Source organism: Leptomonas pyrrhocoris (genome assembly GCF_001293395.1).
Source record: "Leptomonas pyrrhocoris isolate H10 chromosome Unknown, whole genome shotgun sequence".
Taxonomy (NCBI): domain Eukaryota; phylum Euglenozoa; class Kinetoplastea; order Trypanosomatida; family Trypanosomatidae; genus Leptomonas; species Leptomonas pyrrhocoris.
The window spans coordinates 355883-375338 of record NW_015438371.1 but is presented as its reverse complement, the minus strand read 5'-3'; the positions used below and the strand labels follow the sequence as shown (position 1 = coordinate 375338).

Genomic DNA, 19456 nt, shown 5'->3' with positions numbered 1-19456 from the left:
AAATATAGACATTACTTTTTTTAAGGCATGAGAAAAGTCAAAGCACATTAACCTTGCTATAACTTTTCTGTTTCTCTTTTACTCTACCGTTGCCGTGATGGTTACTCACGTTGGTATCACCTCTGATGAAGCAAGTCATAGGTTTCCTGTTTCGGCCCGACGGTGCCTCGGAACGATATTCTCGAACGAGGAAAAACCGTTTGTTTCTATTCATCTGCCTTTTCGGCGACTGCGCGAGCCGCAGCGTTTCTTCCGTCTACACAGTGATGTTTCCCACTTCTGCTTTTTACGAATGAGGTACACGTAACTCGACTCCGGCAAAAGAAGAAAAAAGAAGGACACTTGAAATTCAGAGAAGAGAAGTCGGCTTCTCTCCTTTTCCGACTTTACATGGTTGGAAATAAATAATAATAATAATATTAATAATAATAATAATAATAGTAAAGGACGACGAGTGCGAAGTGCAGGGGGCGCGACTTCATCAAAAGAAAACGCATATATGTATATGCGGATGTTTTTACTAAGGTTCCAGTTCCAACCGAAAAGGGGGTTCCAACAACGCAGCACACAGCACACTGCACATAGCCTAGCAACGGGGGGAGATCCTTGACAGAGCTCTGAATCGTACTGTTTTTTTTCCTTTTCACGGACAGCAAAGTGATATTTCAAAAAAAAAACCCTTTTATGATGGCGCCTTCAGTCCTCGTTCCGAAACGCGTTCAACGCAACACACACGTTTTTCGGCAACGTGCCAGACAAGCAGCGGACTTCTTCGCCCATTGCACACCGTCGCGGGAAGCTCAACAGGAAAAAGAAAAGAGAAGAAAAGAGAAGAAATTGGGTAATGGCACATAAACTCACTTCACACACACACACCACCTTTGGAATAACACGGTAAGAACAAAGCAAAACGAGAAGAGCGGTAAAAGCAAACGGCGTCAACGTACACCGTGAGTTGAGAAGAGGAGGAAGAACACGAGAAACAAAGCAAAAAATGCCATCACATAAGAATTCATGTATCGTTCAGTTATACGTTTTTTTTTCTTTTTATTTCAGTTTTTTCCCATGTATGTTATTCTAACGTGCGTACAACTCGGGATAAACGCGGTGCACGGAGAAGTAGCTGAACGTGTCGATGATGCCTCCGCACCGCAGCGTCCGTGCCGCCTTCCGCGCCGGCCCCGGCGCTCGCAGCGAGGCATTCGCCGCCGTTGTCGTTGTTCCCGTTCCTTGTCCTACCGCGGTGGAGGGCAGTTCAATTGGTGGTAGCGGTGGCGTGCGCGCCGAATCCTTCTTCCCCTCTCTCGAAGCACTTTTCGGTCTTCTCAAAAAGAAAGTCGTTGCCATCCCCTCGCAAGGTGGCTGGGCCGGATAGCCAGCTGCGTTTTTGGCGTGCTCCATTCTGTCCTCCTGCGCGTTGTGACGCACAGCAGATTGGTCACACAGCCCGTGGCTACCGAGCCCGAATACCAGCTCACGCGCGCGACTTGTTGACCGTCTCGGACGCACGTGCGCTTCACCTTCTGTGCCGTTGTGACGCAGCTCGCGGAGTGGCCGAAATGCGATCTGCGGGTAGTCCTCCGCACGCTGCATCTTGCCAAGCTTCATGCTGCTGTCGCTTTCATTCCCCTGCGTGCTCCCTCCGGGCGTGGGACTCTGCCGCAGAGGTGTGGCGGCTCCCTTCATCTTATCGTCCGCGGCAGGAGTGGCAGGGGGGGTGGCGCCTTTTGTGGACTGTCGGACTGCGTTGTCAGCCGCCACCGCCATCGGTTCCTCGTACTCCTCGAAGGAGACTGTGGGGATGCGCGTCATGGCGTGCGTGAGAGCGTTCGATTTCTGCTGCACAGACTTCGCTTGCTCTCCCCTGTGTCGTCGGCGCGCCCCTTTTCTTCCGGATGGGCGTCGCTGCCTCTGCACGGCGGAGGCTTGTGAGGTGCTTCCTTGATACGATGAAATTTGCAAAACAAAAAAACACAGGCGTGTTCGAAAGAAAGAGAAGGGAGAAATGTGGTGGATAGACGAATCGCAGAGGTGGCTCGCAGACAGCTTCGGGGCAGACGGAGCTTCAGGTACGATAAGGTGACGAAGAGAGAATGGGGAGGAAATGGAGAAGACGGTGAAGCGGCAGAAGGGTAGTGAGGCGGCAAAGGGCGGGCGGCATCGCTGCTACCTGCCACCTCCGCGGGTTTGGTTGGGTTTTTCTTTTCTTTTTGGGGGTGGGGAGAAGGATGCGGGCTCGGACTTGTGGCGCTCCTCTGAACAGGCGCTCGAAGGAACACAAGAAGAAAGAAGAAGTCGCACCGTCCCTCCCGTAGAGCCACTTTCATACCAAGGTCAAGATTCAATAGAGAAGAAGAAAAAAAAAGCTCTGCATCACGCAGGCACAACGCACGCCTCCGGTCCTTCGCACAAGCCAAACGGAAGTAAGAGGAGGGAAGAGGGCGGAGGCGTGAGATACATCCAAAAAAAGCCGATCTCGGCGTTTTTTTTTTTGATTGCAAGTGCCTTCAGCGACGGGGCTTCTTATTGTTGTTGGGATTCGAAAAGGAGTTTGGCAAAGCGCACCAACGAGAGATGTGTAAACAGCATCAGCTAGTAGTAAACCAAAAAAAAACCTACGAATATAATAAATCAAATAAATAGCGTTCCCGCACAGGAGCGACGACGAGGAAAAGAAAAAAAGGAAAAGTACAATCTGCAAAGGCAGCTCAAGGACAGGCGCACAGATCCCCATGGCAGTTATCGCACATCATCCTTTGATACGGTTGTCGTCGTCATGTCTCCACGGCTCACCGTTTCTATTACCCTCCATTGTTTTCTCATTTCTTCCTCTAGGCTACAAAACAGCCGCGTCAAACGCTTCTACTGCTCCGGTGAAGGAGCGAGGAGGTAATCGAATACCTCCTTCGGTCCCATCAAGATGCTCCGAAACAGTCCGGGTCGGTAATCGTAGCCGTAGTCATCATCGTAGCTTCTGCTCCGCCGTCGGCCACCACCGCCGCGACCGCCACGGCGTCTATCGTCATTCAAAACGTCCACGTTCTTCGAGGGGCCAGGAAGGTAATCCTTCACCGTGCGGTAGAGTAAAAACCCGCACACGCCGAGCACCGCCACCTGCACAGTGAGCTGACCGACGCTGCGATAGTACCCATGCAAGCGGTGCTGCACACGGGCGCGGACCGCCCCGGGCGTCCAGTCGTACCAGGCAGGCGGGGTGTAGTCGTAGTAGTCATCACCGCGTGCACGCCCACGTGCGTCGGCTTTCATCTGCTCCTCGCGCTTCTTCTCCTCGCCCTCGACGCCGACCTGCCGCATGCCGTCCCCCAACAGCGCCCCCAGGGAGCGGAACTGGTCCGCGTTGAGGGCGCTGTAGTTGATGTCGATTTGATACTGCTGATAGCTGCTCTGATTTGGATCGGCCCCGCCCCACCCGGCCGGCTGCCGCGACGGGACGTTCGTGAGTTGATTCATCAGCTGTCGCTGGAGCAGGTCGACGCCGTAGAGAAACTGTGCCTCCGTCATGGGGATCAGCTCTCCCGGCTCGCGCCCTACGTGCACCGCGAAGCACTGCTCAACGTACTTGCGGCCGAACATGGAGTCCGTCTTGCAGATGCTCTTGTACTCCGACACGGCCCAGGCACTGTAGTCGCGGTACTTCACGAGGTAGTAGTCTTCCTCCTGTAAGGACTGCAGACTGGCACGCATAGATGCTTTAAAGGCGCGAGTGGAGATGCTGAGCTGCTGCGACGACTGCTGCGAGCCGGGTCGGCGCGACCCTTGAGAGGGAGAGGTGGGGCTCATGTACGGGTTCGAGTTGGACCCACTCGTCACCGCGGCATCGGCGGAGTTGCCGCCGTAGTCCTCGTAGTCCTCCCCACCGTCGACCAGCGTCGTGTCCATGTGTTGCAGCGCCATGGCCGCCTTGGACAGGCGGAACATGTTGTGGCCCAAATCGATGTTGTAGCCTGTGCAGGTGGAGAAGTTCGCCTGCAGCTCCGCCAGGGGCCGGCTCTGCAGCAGCACGTAGGACCGGTTCGTCGAGCCGCGTCGGCTAAGGTGCTCCAGCAGCCCCATCTCTCCTTTCGCCGCGTCCGGCACCCAGAAGGTTTGACTGATGTCGTAGCCGATGAGGAGGGAGGAGAGATATCCCTGACGACCGGTACCGGTGCGGTGGTCATCGCCCACGCCGCGGCCGTCTATGCCGCCGAATACCCCACCGCCGAAGTTTTCAGCAGTGCGAGCCCGAACAATAATCGGGTTGCCCGCCGCGGCCATCGCTCTCGCCGTGCCGTTGTTCGGTTGAGGAGGGACAATCACCTCTCCCGCGTCGGTGGCTCGCACGACCACCGCCTGACTCCACTGAGAAGAGAGCGCCATGTCGACGCTACAAATTCTATCTCTTGCTTGTCTTTGTCTGTCTGTGTGTGTGTGTGTGTGTGTGTGTGCGAGTGGGTGAGTTCGTTGCCTCCGTCAAGAAGACGGCGTGTGGTGGAGAACGAAGGAGAAAGGAGGATAACACGTTTCGCGGTGAGTGTTGTTTGCTGCCGCCGATGAAATGGCTCTAATTGCGGTGATACACACCCTTCGCTGGGTGCTAACAAGAAAACGAAAAGCAAAGAGACAGAAAAGGGGGAAAAAAACCTTTACAGATGCGCTGGTTGTGTTGAACTCCACGACATCAACAGCAGAACGGCAGCGCCAGACCTCCCACAAGCACCCCCGATGTATCGAAAGCACACTACCGGAGCGAGAAAGAGCGAAGGCAGCGAATGCTCGTGGACAGTAGTCCTTGCTGTTGGAGAAACGAGGCGTATGTCAATAATAATAATTCCTCCTTTCGTCCTTCCCTCCTGCTTGTCCGCGGAACCAAAAATAGCCACCGTTAAGATGCACAAAAGAAAAACAGAAGAAAGAAGGAGAGAGGGCGGGGGGCGAAGGTGATGGGTGAGGGAGGCGGGGTAGAACAAAAACTCTTGCGAGTACGGTGCACGTGTATCTTCTGAGGGGCTCTCGGTATGGTGAAGCGTCCACGGAAAGCGGTTGATCGTTTATTATTATTATTATTATTTGAGGAGGGAAAAGCTCGACAAGAATCCTTGGAAAAACGCTCCTTCCAGCCCTGCGTTATACTACAGACCGTAATGGGGAAGGCCTTCGTGTCACTAGAAGCAACTCAGACGCGACGAGCAACAGCACCTCCTGCCCCACAGTGCGTTACCCTCCTTTCTTTTCGTTTCTCTTTTATTCTCTTTCGATGATTACCTCGGTTACGACGGCACTAAACATCTATACTTTACCTTGAGCCCAAAAACGCACATCGCAGCCAACACAAACGCGGCAATAAGAATATATTTAACTAATAGTTTTCGACGCATGCACCGACGCGATCACGCGGGATCAGGCGGATCTCCTGTCCGTACTTCATAAACACCGTCCCCGCCGTCTGCGCCGGGTTGATGCCAGTCCCGTCCTTCGTGGTGGCCGCCATAGAGTCCACCGAGGCAATCCCGAACTCCTCCGCGGCGAAGCGCAGCACCGCCGTCAGCGGGGCCTCCTCGGCAATACTGATGACACGAAAGGGCTGGCTGCGCTCCGAGGTGAGGATGACGCGGAAGGTGACTTTGTTTCCGCTAGGGGCCGCCGCAGGCTGCTGGCTCGTCGAGCTCATCGTGAAAGAAAAGAAATAAAGAAGTTGGGTTGGTGTGGAGGTGGTTGTGGTCGCTGCTAGCTGAGAGTTTTTGTTTGTTTGTTTTACCTGTTGGCCGTTGACTGGGGTGGGTCGGCCGCTCCACACAGGGAATGAAGAAGAGAAGGCGAAGAGAACGTAATGGAGTCGCTTTGGGCGATCTTTTTTTCGACTGCGGCACCGCAATTGCGTGTAAAAAAAAAAACACAAGATAATTGATGTCGTGCGTCAAGGGTGCAAGAAGAAAAGAATGCGTTGTTGTTGTTTTTTCCTTCTTGAAAGATGTCAGAGAGGAATCGTAGGAAGAACAGGAATGAGCAGATCGAACGCTGATAAACCTCCGTCAGTGGGCAACAGTCTTTTGAAAAGACTATGCGAATTGACGCCTCACAGAAGAGAGACCTCAACACCTCCCTCGTGGGTGGCTCTCCTCGCGTGTCGGGGAGCAGACGTCACCTGCAACAACACGCAATCCCACAGCTTCACCTTAAACTAGTGCATTCACGAGAAAAAAAAAGCCCATTTCCCTCTTCCTTTTGTTGATGACTTCACATCGTGCAACAAAATCCCAACGCTGCTAACACACATCGCTGTCGCATTGAAGCTTACATTTCATGAAGAAGGCGAAATAAGGAGAAGAAAAAGAAAAGAAAGGGATGTCGCGCACGAGAACAGCGAAACCGGTAAAACAAAAAAGGAAAAAGGAAACAAACGTAGCTGAGTCTCCAGCCGCGCGCGCAACAACCTGTGCATCCAGCAAGCGCGATGAACGGTGGCGACGATCGTGCGTCATTGCACACCCGCGTTGTGGCTGTTGTTCTACTATCACCCCGCGCTCACGGCTGCCACGCCACCCACTTAATCATCGCCTCCATTTCCTCATATTCCCTTAGAGGAAGTGGAAAGGTGATGAGCAGATCATTCTCCGATGCGCCGTCGATCCAGTGCACCGCCTTCGCCGCGGCGTCCTCGCGGGCCAGCACGAGCACAACGTCACGGTCATCCGGTCCCACACGCATCGCACGGAAGTCCTCCAACGCAAGCGTCTGCCCGGGCATCGACAGCGCCTCGGGAATGTGTTTTACTTGGCGGAGTGGAAGATGCGGTGTCTGTGCGTCGATCACAAACCCATGCACGCGCAGCCCCGCGGCGCCACCGTCCCCGGCACCGCACGTCGACGGCAGCGCCACCGCAAACCCTCCATCGTTGGCAAAGGCTTGCAGGGTAAGGTTCACGAGGCTCTGTCCCCGCTTCGTCACGGCAACATCGACTCTCGAGGAAAAGGTACAGCCGACAGCGGGCAGCGCACTCATCGGCGTGTAGTGCAACTCCGCTCGAACCTCCCCCAGCGTGGCGTCGACTTCCCCAAGGCCGTGTCGTGGCTGCCGAACGTGCACGCGACCACGGTGGTGGCCGGCGAAGGCGAGCGACAGACTGCGCACCAGCGGGCACACGCCCTCCGCGAACGACACCACAGCCAACACCGGCAACGTCATCAGCGCACTAAACAGCGGTGTCAGCGCCGGATCGACCACCCCTGCTGATGCACGCGCCTTTTCTAAAAAAATCTGCTGTGGAAACTTCGTTTTTAGAAAGGCACGAAGCTGATCGGCTGCCGTCAGCGTCGTCAGGCCGGAGTTCACGTTAAAAAACATGGGCTTCTCTTCCGCAATCTGGCGCATGTACCGGCTGTTCTCGTTCAGATCATCGGTGAAGCGGCCAAAGAGGCAGCTGTTTTCTGCTTCCCCCACCAGCATCGTCGCCGGCGCACAGCCGTCCTCGTTGTCCAGTCGGATGGGGTTGAGCGAGAGGGTCTTCTTGATTTCCTCCATTTCTTTCTGTCTTGCCTGTTGAAGCGGGACATCGTTGAGGTTGGCGGCGGCCGCCGCGTCCGGCCGTTCCGTGACACCGACGCGCTCCCCTCCGCGCCGCGCCATCGCTCTCTCCATCTCTCGTTGGAAAAGAAGATAGGGAAGAAAGCGCGGCGAGGCGACCCACGGCCGGGCCATCACAAACGCGTTGTACAGGAACGGCACGTACAAGTCTGTGGAGCTGCGCGAGCGGTGCAGGAACATGGACTGCGCGTACTCCCGCTGGTAACGCGACGCCAAGTACCGCAGCATGTTGGTGCAGTACACGAACGGGGCATGGGTGGCAAAGAAGTGGGGTCGAACCACACCGAAGGAGGGACTCGTGTACGCGGCGATCACCGCCTCGGCGGAGTAGGCGGTTGGAAGAGTGAGATTCGCAGCGTGGTCCCCCTCCAGCAGATCCATGATCATCCACATGGCGTCTTTCGGACTGGGTGCGTTGAAAGAGGGCAGGGGGGCGGCACCACTGCGGATCGCGTCCGCGTGCACGTGCACCGCATCCCCGGTCTGCTGCTGCAACAACTGCAGCGCGTGTGCCGAGACGTCATCTTCGTGCTGGAGATCCAGATCGCGAATCGCAATGTAGTTCGTGTGGCTTACACCGTCCTCCCACGTCGGTAACGTATCGTTGGCCGTGTACGCACTACTGATAAGCGACGACTCTACCCGCACAATGGTGCCGCCGTACTCGTTGAACAGGTCCGTGATGGCCACGTCGCGGTTCACGAAGTAGTCGTCGTTCATGTACACGTGCACGGCGGTCGTGTTCCGCACACGCCAGAGTTGTTGCTCAATCGAATGCGTGTTGACTGTTAGCCTAGCGTGGGCGACCATCAGCGCGTCCTGGTGCACCGTCGTCAGCCGCAGATGCGTGCCACGCGAGCGCAGCGCCTGCACAGCCGCGCCACCGCACACACCGGCAAGGAAGTTCCTCGCGCCGTCCACCCACGTCGGGTGGTGCCCGGGCGACACAATCACCACACGCCCGCGGTGCCACTGGACGTGCTTCTCCAGACTGCGAATGCTGTGCCGCAGCTCGTCGGTCTCGCGGTCACGACCTGTAATGGATGTCTCCACACGCCCATCCACCATGGTCAACACCTCCTTGTTTGTCTTTGCTTGCTGCATCGGTGTCGTGCAGAACTCCGTCGTACCTTTACCATCCAGCACGACACCGTTCAGCAGGAGCTGCGCCTCGATATTTTGAATATGAGAGCCGCAGTAGGATAGACTGAGGCGGCGATAGACGTGATTGCGCTCCGTCCCGTTGGCGAAGGTGTAGATGACTAAACTGTCAGCGTACTTCGCCTCGAGGCGAGCTGTCAGGGGAGACGGGACGGCGTTGTCGGCCTGCGCAGCCGTACGCGCCAGAGCTGGGGGCGGCTCCGCGAGGGGGTGCACCGCGGCAATCGTAAGTCCCCACAGCCGGGCCGGCTCCCGCGGACGCGACGCCCCCGGCACCCGAGCGCGGAGGTCGGCGCCCTTCAGGAAGGAGAGGTAATCCCGCACAAGCACCTGCGTCCACGGGCGCTCCCACGTGAGAAAGATGGCAACGAAAGAAAGAAAAAAGAGCGTGCTGAGGAGGACGACGAAAAGGGCGATGGCGGCGCAGCAGCGCAGGCGGCGCTTCTCCAGCCAGCGGTACCCGCGAAGTAGATGGAGTCGCCGCGGCCGTCGCAGAAAGCCGCATGCAGCGCGGCAGAAGTGCACGACGGCATTGCCGGATGGCGAGCAGGGAGAGCGCCGTGCACGCGGGCTGGGAAAGCGGCCGGTGGCGAGAATGGGGATCGCCCCGCTGACGGGCTCGAAACGAGCCGCCTTCGGATTGTCCTGCGCACCGCGCGGGCGCAGAAAATTCATTTGTGATTGGTAATGTTCTCTAAAAAGGAAAAAAAAGGATGCGCAATCAACAGAAAGAGGAAAAGCCTTCGCGCAGAGAAGTTACGGTACATGTACTGCACATCAAGGCGAACGTGATGGAGTTACGTCGCCCTTCAATTCCGACAGAATCCGCTGCCGCAATGAAGGTCTGCCTTGCTCAAATTGACCAGGAATAAATATATACATATATGTTATTATGCCAGAGAGAGAGAAGAGGGAGTGATAAAGGAAACTAGAAGAACGAAGGCGGTTGTGTGATGACATGGAGAGCACAGAGAGCCGGAGAGAGAAACTAGGCTGCCCGTTGCGCCGCATTTTCAGCGGGTACGACACGCCTGTGAAGGGGGTTTTGTGTTGTTGCCTTGCCCGCTGGGAGAGAGCGAGGAGAGAAGACGACGGACCCCCCCCCGCCCCTTCCCCGCCTCATAGAATTAAAGGAAAGACTGCGTTCCACACACACACACACACACACACACGGGGCGCGAAGCAGCTCGCCAGCCAGCCCACGACCATCACGCGTCTTGAAACAACTACTTCGACAGGGGCCAATGCTTTCCCTTCCCTTTTCGAATATCCGTACACCGAAACCCGAAAAAAGTTACATTGGAACAACAATGAAGGTGGAGAAAACTCACTGAGCACAGGAGTCAGCGCACACACACACACACAACTCAGCACTACGGAGTATCATACGATAAATTAAAAAGAAAAACACAAGAAAACAAAAGTTCTCTGCTCACGGCTTCGACCACTTGACGGTGGCCTCCATTTCCTCATATTCCCTTAGAGGAAGTGGAAAGGTGATGAGCAGATCATTCTCCGATGCGCCGTCGATCCAGTGCACCGCCTTCGCCGCGGCGTCCTCGCGGGCCAGCACGAGCACAACGTCACGGTCATCCGGTCCCACACGCATCGCACGGAAGTCCTCCAACGCAAGCGTCTGCCCGGGCATCGACAGCGCAGCACGCAGCGCAGCGGTGCTCGTCACAGGCGCGTGCGGCGTGCGGGCGTCCATCACAAACCCACGCACGCGCAGCCCCGCAGCGCCACCGTCCCCGGCACCGCACGTCGACGGCAGCACCACACTAGCTCCATGGTTACCGAGAATTCGAGAGGCGAGATCGGCAATGCTGTCGCCGCGCACCGCCGTCCCGATGCTGACATGGCGATTGTAGGAGCAGCCCGTGACGGGCACAGCGCTGATCACACGGTTCCTCAGCCGCGTGCGGGCCTCGCGCAGCGTCTCGTCGGCCTCGCCATCTCCGTAGCGCTGCACAGCAACGTGCACGCGACCACGGTGGTGGCCGGCGAAGGCGAGCGACAGACTGCGCACCAGCGGGCACACGCCCTCCTCGTACGACACAACACCCACAATAGGGAGCTGCATCAGATCGGTGAAGACCTTCGTCAGGGTATCGAGTACCAGTCCATGCGCCATGTCCTTCTCCTCCACCTTCTCCAGATAAAGGGGCGTCGGGTACTGCCGGTGTAGGAACTCCTTCACCTGCTTCGCCGCCTCAGCGGACGTGAAGCCGGCGTTGATGTTGAAGTACAGCGGCACCTTGGATGTTACGCCATTCATCGCGCGCTGGTTCTGCTCCAAGTCATCTTGCGCGCGCATGTAGACGACATCGGCGGATGGGCTGCGGTACAGGGTCGGCGGAGCGCAGCCGTCGTCATTGTCCAAGTAGATGGATACGTTGTGCACGTACTTGGCCAAATTCCGCTGATACGCGGCGTGCAGCTTCTCCTGAAAGTACGGCGCCGTGACGTCTGGCATTCTGCCCAAATCGGTTTTCGTGTCTGCCGCTGCCATCGCGCTGGCGTCGCTCAGCTCCAATAAGTAAGGCAGGAACTTGGCCGACGCCTCCCACGGCCGTGCCATGATAAAGCCGTTGTAGAGGAATGGCACAAACAAGTCCCGCGCCTTTCGCTCACGATGCCGCAGCTGGAGCGGCGCCATGTCCCCCTCGAAGCGCACAGAGAAGTGACGGAACATGTTGGTGCAGTATACGAAGGGTGCGTGTGTCGCATAGAAACGCTGCAGGGCACCGATGTGGGAGCCCTCCGGCATCGGGCTGACCGTCACGGGCGACTCCAGCGCAGCCTCCCAGTAAAACGAGCTGTTTGCCGTCAGCAGCAGCTCACGAAAGCTTAGCACGCGCTGTATTTCCTCCTCCATCGCCGTCTCCTCCCCGCTCGTTGCGCGCACGCTGGTAGCACCCTCCTCCTTTTCCTTGACACGCGCAAACAGCTTGTGCCGCGCGCTCGCCTTTTCTTCCAAGCGTAACACCTTCTTCCAGTGCCGGGCCAGAGACGGTGGCAGGGCGTCTTCTTGAGAACGCTCCAGGTGCTGAATGAGGAAGAGTTCCGTGTTCGCAACGCCCTCGGCCCATGAGATGCCCTCGTCTGCTGTCTTGCCGTAGGAAACGACGCCCGACTCCGTCCGCACAATGGTGCCGCCGTACTCGTTGAACAGGTCCGTGATGGCCACGTCGCGGTTCACGAAGTAGTCGTCGTTCATGTACACGTGCACGGCGGTCGTGTTCCGCACACGCCAGATGTGCTGCTCAATCACGTGCGAGTCAGCCGTCAGCCGCATCCCGTACGGCATCAGCGCGTCCTGGTGCACCGTCGTCAGCCGCAGATGCGTGCCACGCGAGCGCAGCGCCTGCACGGACGCGCCACCGCACACACCGGCAAGGAAGTTCCTCGCGCCGTCCACCCACGTCGGGTGGTGCCCGGGCGACACAATCACCACACGCCCGCGGTGCCACTGGACGTGCTGCTCCAGACTGCGAATGCTGTGCCGCAGCTCGTCGGTCTCGCGATCGCGATCGTCGACGGTTTGCGCCGTTGCAGAGCCGCTAAAGCGGTTGAGAAAGACATCGTTCGTAAGGTTCGTCATGGAGTGGTAATAGGAGCACTCGTGGTCCAAGGTGCGGAGCACATCGGCGCCAGCGTCCGCGCTGCCCTTCGTGCCCGTGCCCCGTCCTTCCGCGGCAGCCATCGCCTCCTGTGCTGCACCCTCACCGGTCAACACCGCACCTTGCGCCTTGCGGAGGGGTGAGTGCTCCCGAAAGTACGTCTCCTCCAAGGCCAAGATCGCTCTTCCGCAGCTCACACGAATTTTCTTGCGGTAGTTGTGGTTCGCCTCCGTCCCATTCACGAAGCTGTAAAGGTAATCGAGGTCGTCATAGCGGGCGTACAGCTCGTCTGCGGTGTAGGTGCGCCAGTAGGTGTGCATGGAGGGCAGCGGCGGGGTGCCGGGAGGGCGGAGAAGCGCGATGCCGTCTACGATCGCCTCGACGTGTCGTGGCAGCGACGCAGCCAACACGGGGTCGAGGCGAAAGGCGTTCGGATCCCGTGCGCCGGGAGCCACACGAGGCACAATGCGTCTCCCGTTCATCTCCATCACCTTCCGCCGCCGCTCCTCGATCGCCGCGTGCTGGCTGCGTTGATGTGCTTGCTGAGCGGCTGGGAGGTTTGCGTAGGCAAGGCTCTCGATGGCGAAGTGACGATCGGTGCTGACGTCCCTACCCCACTGATCCATACGAGGTGCCCGCACACCGGACGGCGCCGTGCCGCCAGGGGAGCGGTGAAGGAATCTGGAGAGGTAGGTGATTTCGACCAACGCAAACGCCAAGCAGGCAGTCACGCAGACGAGGACGAGGAAGACCGCACAGCCGCGTCCCGCCTTCTCAGAGCCGCAGAGGCGGCCGAGGCGGCCCCCAAGCCGCATGACGCACAATGCGTAAAACGAAGAGCATAGCAGTCGCGAGGTGCGCTTCATTTTCCCTTTCCCTTTGCGTTTTACTTCCTTTTTTTTTTAGAGAGGGGGCTTGTATACAGGAGAGGTATTTAGAATACGGCCTTCTCCCACCAAACACTGCACCCTGGTTTGCCCTGGGGCGTTGCACGCAGAGCAGAGCGTAGTGCGCCTATTTTGAAACTAAGGTAAGTAAACAAATAAAAATGATAGCTGGGAAACGAGTCTCTGCGCCGACGCTCCGCTACAACTTTGCAGCGGCAAAAGGAAGCAAGAGCAACAACAACGATAGCGATGTAAATATATATATATCTGCGGCAGCTCGCGGGCAGGCGGATGCGCACCGGAGAAGTGAAGATAATACGCGACAGCACGAAAGGGAGCTGCGACAATGGAAAACCGTGAATTGCACTCACAAGGAAATATCAATGGTAAGTACCACCTCCGAGGACGTCGTCAAAAACAGCACTTTAAGAAAAAAATAAAAAGGGACAGAAGGCGGCGAAACGAACAACAAAGACGTCCGGAGATGTGCACACGGTGAGACTCGCAGAGAAGAAGAAACCACAGAAAAACGACGCAGAGGAGGAGCAATGCGGTGGGCTTTCTTCTGCGTTATACACACGCAGATACATATATAGATATATATATTCAGTTCCCACGACGAAATGGAATTAGAATGCGTCGTATCTACAGCCAGAGGTACGTGGGTGGAGATGCGTGCCGTGGCAAATTCGAAAGAGCCCGAAAAGTGAACTCCGTCGGAGAAACAATCTTGCACTTCTCCTTCAAGACGAGTAGCGTATGAACCCCACACACACACACAAACATACAAGCAGAAGAGGTGGAAGAGAAAGAGAAAGAGAGAAGTATAAAACGAAAGAGGTCACCGTACACCTCGGCTTTTAGGAATAACGCTCTATCCGCGGAATGGGAACTACTGCGCCGACAGCAGGAAGCTGAGCGAGCGTCTTCGGCGCCTTTGTCGAAGCTGAGCCTATCGGTTTGTGGGGCGTCGCGTGGAGGGGTACTCGTAAAACGATTATCTGCGCCATCATGGAACGGCAGAACAGAGGTTGCAGGAGCGCAGCTCAAACGGCGGGCGCGCACACTGAACTCAGCTTTCATATTTAACAAAAGAAAAAAAAAACAATAACAAGAATGAAAATAGCGCTTCTAGAGACGCAGCGCATTCTGCTTCGTCCGGTGCCAGTCGACTGGCAACACAACGAATGGATAAACAATCGTCTTCTCGATCGCTCGGAGAAAAAAGAAAAAACCGCTGCCGCTCACATGGGTGCTTCTTGGGGAGCAGCAGCACTGTTCACATATTCCCTTCCACACTTGAGTCCTCCTAAGTAACAACTATGGTAAACACATGACTCTCCGTCCATCAGAACCGTGCGTCAACACCACTGGCTCGCTTGTGCCGCTTGCAAACAAGTCCGTGCATCAAACGAGCAGCTGATCTCGTACGCGCCCTTTTTCCAGGACGCCACGGAAGGAGTCTTTACGGCCGGGACCACTGCAGCTCCGCAGTCATGTCCTCGTACGCCTCCAGCGGCAGCGGGTACGTCAGCAGCAGATCATTCTCCGATGCGCCGTCGATCCAGTGCACCGCCTTCGCCGCGGCGTCCTCGCGGGCCAGCACGAGCACAACGTCACGGTCATCCGGTCCCACACGCACCGCACGGAAGTCCTCCAACGCAAGCGTCTGCCCGGGCATCGACAGTGCAGCACGCAGCGCAGCGGTGCTCGTCACAGGCGCGTGCGGCGTGCGGGCATCCATCACAAACCCACGCACGCGCAGCCCCGCAGCGCCACCGTCCCCGGCACCGCACGTCGACGGCAGCACCACGCCGGCTCCGTCGCTCGCCTGCAGCACGCGCCTCGCCACGTCCGCAACGCCCTCTCCACGGGCGGAGGACGCCACCTTCACCGCTGAGCCGTACGCGCACTTCAGCACCGGCGTCGCGCTGATCACACGGTTCCTCAGCCGCGTGCGGGCCTCGCGCAGCGTCTCGTCGGCCTCGCCATCTCCGTAGCGCTGCACAGCAACGTGCACGCGACCGCGGTGGTGGCCGGCGAAGGCGAGCGACAGACTGCGCACCAGCGGGCACACGCCCTCCTCGTACGACACAACACCCACCACCGGCAGCGCCATCAGCGCATCAAACAGCGGTGGCAGCACCGCATCCGCCACCACGTTGGCCGCCGCTGCCGCCGCCGCCGTTGCGTCCTTCTCCCCGTCCCCGTCAGCGGCGGCTGCCTCCGGGTCTGCCGCAGTCGTGGCGGGTGCCTGCTCCAAATACACCGGGGTGGGGAACTTATCGTGCATTCACACGAAAGTACGCGATCTCCCCCTCGTTGAACGACACATTGTTTGAGAATTTTCCGTAGGCGCAACCAGAGGACCTCCCGGCCAACAAAGTCGCGGGTGCACACCCGTCAACGTTGTCCAACGAAATGGACAGCGACGGCGGCGCCTCGGTGGGTGTGCGGCCTCGACTGCGGTGCAGCTGCATCAGGTAGGGCAGGAACTGAGGGGACGCCTGCCACGGCCGCGCCATGATGAAGGCGTTGTAGAGGAACGGCAGAAACAAGTCCCGCGCCTTACGCCCGCGATGGTGCAGAGAAGCGTTCGCGAATTCACGTTCGTAGCGCGTCTCGAGGAAGCGGAACATGTTCGTGCAGTACACAAAGGGGGCGTGGGTGGCGTAGAAGCGGACACGTCGTGCCTTCAACAGCGCTGAGGACGGAGGTGGCGGACTGTAGCTGTGCGCCACGTCTACCGCCTGTTCTAGCGGGGGCTGGGCAACAGAGGGCAATGCTCCTGCGGTCGTAGTAGCATCGCTCACCCTATGAAGCGCATCCCACATCGCCACCAAGTCGGCGGGAAGATCATCTTCCTTGTTGATATCGAGTTGTTGTACGTTGAAGAACTCCGTATTCGAGACACCCTTCGCCCACGATGCGGTGTGATCACCTACTGCCGCGACGCCAATTTGGCCGCCTTCCGTCCGCACAATGGTGCCGCCGTACTCGTTGAACAGGTCCGTGATGGCCACGTCGCGGTTCACGAAGTAGTCGTCGTTCATGTACACGTGCACGGCGGTCGTGTTCCGCACACGCCAGATGTGCTGCTCAATCACGTGCGAGTCAGCCGTCAGCCGCATCCCGTACGGCATCAGCGCGTCCTGGTGCACCGTCGTCAGCCGCAGATGCGTGCCACGCGAGCGCAGCGCCTGCACGGACGCGCCACCGCACACACCGGCAAGGAAGTTCCTCGCGCCGTCCACCCACGTCGGGTGGTGCCCGGGCGACACAATCACCACACGCCCGCGGTGCCACTGGACGTGCTGCTCCAGACTGCGAATGCTGTGCCGCAGCTCGTCGGTCTCGCGGTCACGACTATCCGCACCTCTGCGAGCCGCTGCTTGAACTCCAGTTAGCAGCGCGCCTACGGTTTGGCCCGGTCCAACTAGGTTGCGTATACGATTTGCGGAGCATCTGAGGAGCGCAAACGGATGTAGCACCGGTGCCGAAGCGTTCCCATTACGTTGCACACTGCTGTTCGTGTTCGTCATCGCGGAAGTGGTGCTGGGGGCGGCGGTGGTGGTGGGTGTGAGGAAAGCCGGGTACCCCTGCTCGTACGACGTGGCCTCCGCGGCCAGGATCTGCGCGAAGCACCCGCTCCGGACCTCTTTGCGGTATTCGTGGTTTGCCTCCGTCCCGTTGACGAAGCTGTAGATGTAATCCACGTTGCTAAACTTCTCCAGCAGCTCGGCAGCGGTGTAGGTGCGGCGGCTGATGGAAAGCCCAGGCAGGCGGTCCGGTTCCTCGAGCCGATACTCCCCTTCCTCCCGCCCATGTACCTTGTCCGAGCTGAACATGTGTGGGCGGACGGTGCGTGGGTCCGACCCCGTCGGCTTCCGTTCCTCGGTTGCCGTTCCGCGCGTTGCGTTGGTGCCGTTGCGAAAACCGAGCCGTTGGGTGGTAGGAAGCGGTGTGCCCGACTTGGGCGTCCGCAGCGTCGCGGTGTTCCTGCGGCCGTGCTGGTCGTCGTAGGGAGGACGCGACGATGGCGTCGCCGGTGGTGGCGGCTTGGCGTTCCGCGGACGGCGCGTCGACGTTGCCGGAGTGCCGATGCGCTGGGCGGAATGAGCGCTGCGGACGATCCCGTAACACGACAGAGCAAAACCAATCAGCCCGATGACGACAAAGGCCTGCAGCGCGCGCAGCCTCCAAAAGCGCCGGCAGGATCGACGACGGTTGCGAGAGCTGACGCAGACCCCGCCTGCGCCAGCGGCGTTGGTGGCATGCTCTGGAAACGCAACGCCGACGTCCGCCGCCATCTTCCCCACGTTACGCAGCCGCTCATAACTCCACATTGCGCGTGTGTGCGTGTGCTTCCCTGTGTGCCTGTATGAGTTCTTGCGCCTATACGTTTGAAGTTGAACCGAAATGAGAAGAAAACGGGCAGTACTTTGTTTTTCTCGTGAGAGTATATATTAATAAGTAAGAAGTACGTATGTAAAGCAGAATTTTTTTTCCTTTTCGTGCTTACTTCACTCTTTCACCGGCGTTTGGCGCTCAGCCCTTTGCGTTTCCTGCTCTCCCTCTTGTCCGGTCCACAGGTATTGTTGTCCCTCGTGTTGTGTGAGGATCGCACTCAAGTCGCTGCCGCCGCTACGAACGACGGATGGCGATACGCAGAAAGAGGAGGAGAAAACGAGCACTGTGCTGCAGTGCGTAAAGCGGCGAACACAGAGTGGGAAAAGAAAAAAAGAAAACGACAACGTCTCTTCGAGAAAGTGGGGAAAGGAACAACGGTCAGGTATCGCACAAAAGCACAGGGCGGTACGGTTGACGGGGAAAAATAATAATAATAACAATAATAACAAAAGAGAAGAAGAAAAGGCAGGATCTACCAATACATGCATATATGCAAAAATATGTTTCCAAGTATTTCCTCTCTCCTCTTTAGCGGTTACCGACGGCAACAGTATTGAGCCTTACTCGCAACAAACGGGTTTGAAAAGCTGACCCAGCCCGTGTGAAAAGAAAGAAGAAAAAAGGAAAAGAATAAACGAAGATGATTTAGGTAGAGGACGGTGAAGGGGGGGGGAATAGGTTGAAAGCAAAGGTTCGGTAGAAGATGATTTAACCTGGACAACATAATCATTATTCTGTCTAAAGTACAGGAGGTGAGAAACTCTTAAACACTGACGAGCCTGCTGGGGAAAGATTATATACTCTGTTTTGTTTTGTTTTTTTGGGGTATTACTAACGAAGTGGTAGCTTTCTCTTACAAATCCGCCTTCAAAGCGGGGCGAAATGGGGTTGGGCGGACTGGAAAAGGAAAGAAGAATTACGGCAGCTGAAGACCGTCGTTGAGAAAGAGGTGAAAAAGGGAAAATGGTTGACACAAAGGATCACGGAGACGCTTCGCTTCTCATTGCCATCCATACATCCAACCATTCCTCGCTCAGGCTTTAAGGATGTTTAATGATGAAGCGAAAAGTGATCTACCAGAAACACACACATATATACGTATACATATTTGCTACAGTTCGCGCGGAATCCATCCAATAGCAATCTAAAGGAATATTGGTTCACGCGTCGATCTGACAGATCATCATCGTCACAGTACTAAGTACTAACCAAAATAAACTTTGAAACAATAGAATACCAAAGATCAGGCAAATCAAAAAAAAAATGCACCAGAGGACGAGAATAATTCTTGTTGTTGTTGACCCTTCACAACACGCATTATGGAGCCTACATGAAGTGATGGGCAGTCGCTTCGTGTGCGTGTGCGTTTGTGCTTAGAAAAGTTCTTAAAAGGAAAAAAGAACGGAACAAATTTCATGCAAGGAGAGAGAAAGAGAGAGAAAACGTCGAGACAGAAGAGGGAGAAAACAAAAAAGAGAGAGACGTTCTAGATCTCCGCAGGCGAGGATTAACGTAAGCACGAAAAATGACAAAAATAAAAATGAAGGTGGAATACTTTGTTGTGTTGAAGTATGCTATTCCCTCTCTCCCTCGAATCGATGCATATATAGCGGCAAATAATATATAATCCTTTTTCCGAAACCCATTTACGCAAACCTTACGAAGTATACATATAAATACGTATAGAAAGATATAAATAAGCGAACAGAAGTGAAATCATTCGAACCAATACACACACACACACACACACACACACACACACGCACGCACAGAGAGAGGAGGGGGGAGGGCGTA

The 19456-nt window shown here is 56.7% G+C and overlaps 7 protein-coding genes across 9 annotated transcripts; all 7 read right to left on the bottom strand.

Moving 5' to 3' along the window:
• Positions 1-1077: 1077 nt before the first annotated feature.
• Positions 1078-2065, bottom strand: ABB37_06710 (hypothetical protein; the record flags this gene model as incomplete). The annotated part of the gene is made up of 1 exon (XM_015805080.1): positions 1078-2065. The coding sequence occupies exon 1, from the start codon at positions 1810-1812 to the stop codon at positions 1078-1080; it is 735 nt and encodes a 244-aa protein (XP_015656373.1). The 5' UTR covers positions 1813-2065.
• A 797-nt stretch (positions 2066-2862) lies between these two features.
• ABB37_06709 (putative mitochondrial hypothetical protein) lies at positions 2863-4855 on the bottom strand (the record flags this gene model as incomplete). Its single annotated transcript, XM_015805079.1, has 1 exon — positions 2863-4855. Exon 1 carries the CDS (start codon positions 4375-4377, stop codon positions 2863-2865), a length of 1515 nt encoding a protein of 504 aa, XP_015656372.1. The 5' UTR covers positions 4378-4855.
• A 501-nt stretch (positions 4856-5356) lies between these two features.
• ABB37_06708 (putative mitochondrial ubiquitin fold modifier protein, putative (UFM1)) lies at positions 5357-5962 on the bottom strand (the record flags this gene model as incomplete). 2 transcript variants are annotated; one of them, XM_015805077.1, is made up of 1 exon in its annotated part: positions 5357-5962. In XM_015805077.1, the coding sequence occupies exon 1, from the start codon at positions 5666-5668 to the stop codon at positions 5357-5359; it is 312 nt and encodes a 103-aa protein (XP_015656370.1). In that variant the 5' UTR covers positions 5669-5962. The 2 variants fall into 2 exon arrangements, with proteins under 2 accessions (XP_015656370.1, XP_015656371.1); XM_015805078.1 differs by having other exon boundaries at positions 5357-5860.
• A 560-nt stretch (positions 5963-6522) lies between these two features.
• On the bottom strand, positions 6523-9592 carry ABB37_06707 (hypothetical protein; the record flags this gene model as incomplete). 2 transcript variants are annotated; one of them, XM_015805075.1, is made up of 1 exon in its annotated part: positions 6523-9592. In XM_015805075.1, the coding sequence occupies exon 1, from the start codon at positions 9415-9417 to the stop codon at positions 6523-6525; it is 2895 nt and encodes a 964-aa protein (XP_015656368.1). In that variant the 5' UTR covers positions 9418-9592. The 2 variants fall into 2 exon arrangements, with proteins under 2 accessions (XP_015656368.1, XP_015656369.1); XM_015805076.1 differs by having other exon boundaries at positions 6523-9588.
• A 582-nt stretch (positions 9593-10174) lies between these two features.
• On the bottom strand, positions 10175-13995 carry ABB37_06706 (hypothetical protein; the record flags this gene model as incomplete). The annotated part of the gene is made up of 1 exon (XM_015805074.1): positions 10175-13995. Exon 1 carries the CDS (start codon positions 13229-13231, stop codon positions 10175-10177), a length of 3057 nt encoding a protein of 1018 aa, XP_015656367.1. The 5' UTR covers positions 13232-13995.
• A 722-nt stretch (positions 13996-14717) lies between these two features.
• Positions 14718-15371, bottom strand: ABB37_06705 (hypothetical protein; the record flags this gene model as incomplete). The annotated part of the gene is made up of 1 exon (XM_015805073.1): positions 14718-15371. The coding sequence occupies one exon, from the start codon at positions 15369-15371 to the stop codon at positions 14718-14720; it is 654 nt and encodes a 217-aa protein (XP_015656366.1).
• Positions 15372-15534: 163 nt separating this feature from the next.
• ABB37_06704 (hypothetical protein) lies at positions 15535-18251 on the bottom strand (the record flags this gene model as incomplete). Its single annotated transcript, XM_015805072.1, has 1 exon — positions 15535-18251. The coding sequence occupies exon 1, from the start codon at positions 17596-17598 to the stop codon at positions 15535-15537; it is 2064 nt and encodes a 687-aa protein (XP_015656365.1). The 5' UTR covers positions 17599-18251.
• Between the last annotated feature and the right edge of the window lie 1205 nt (positions 18252-19456).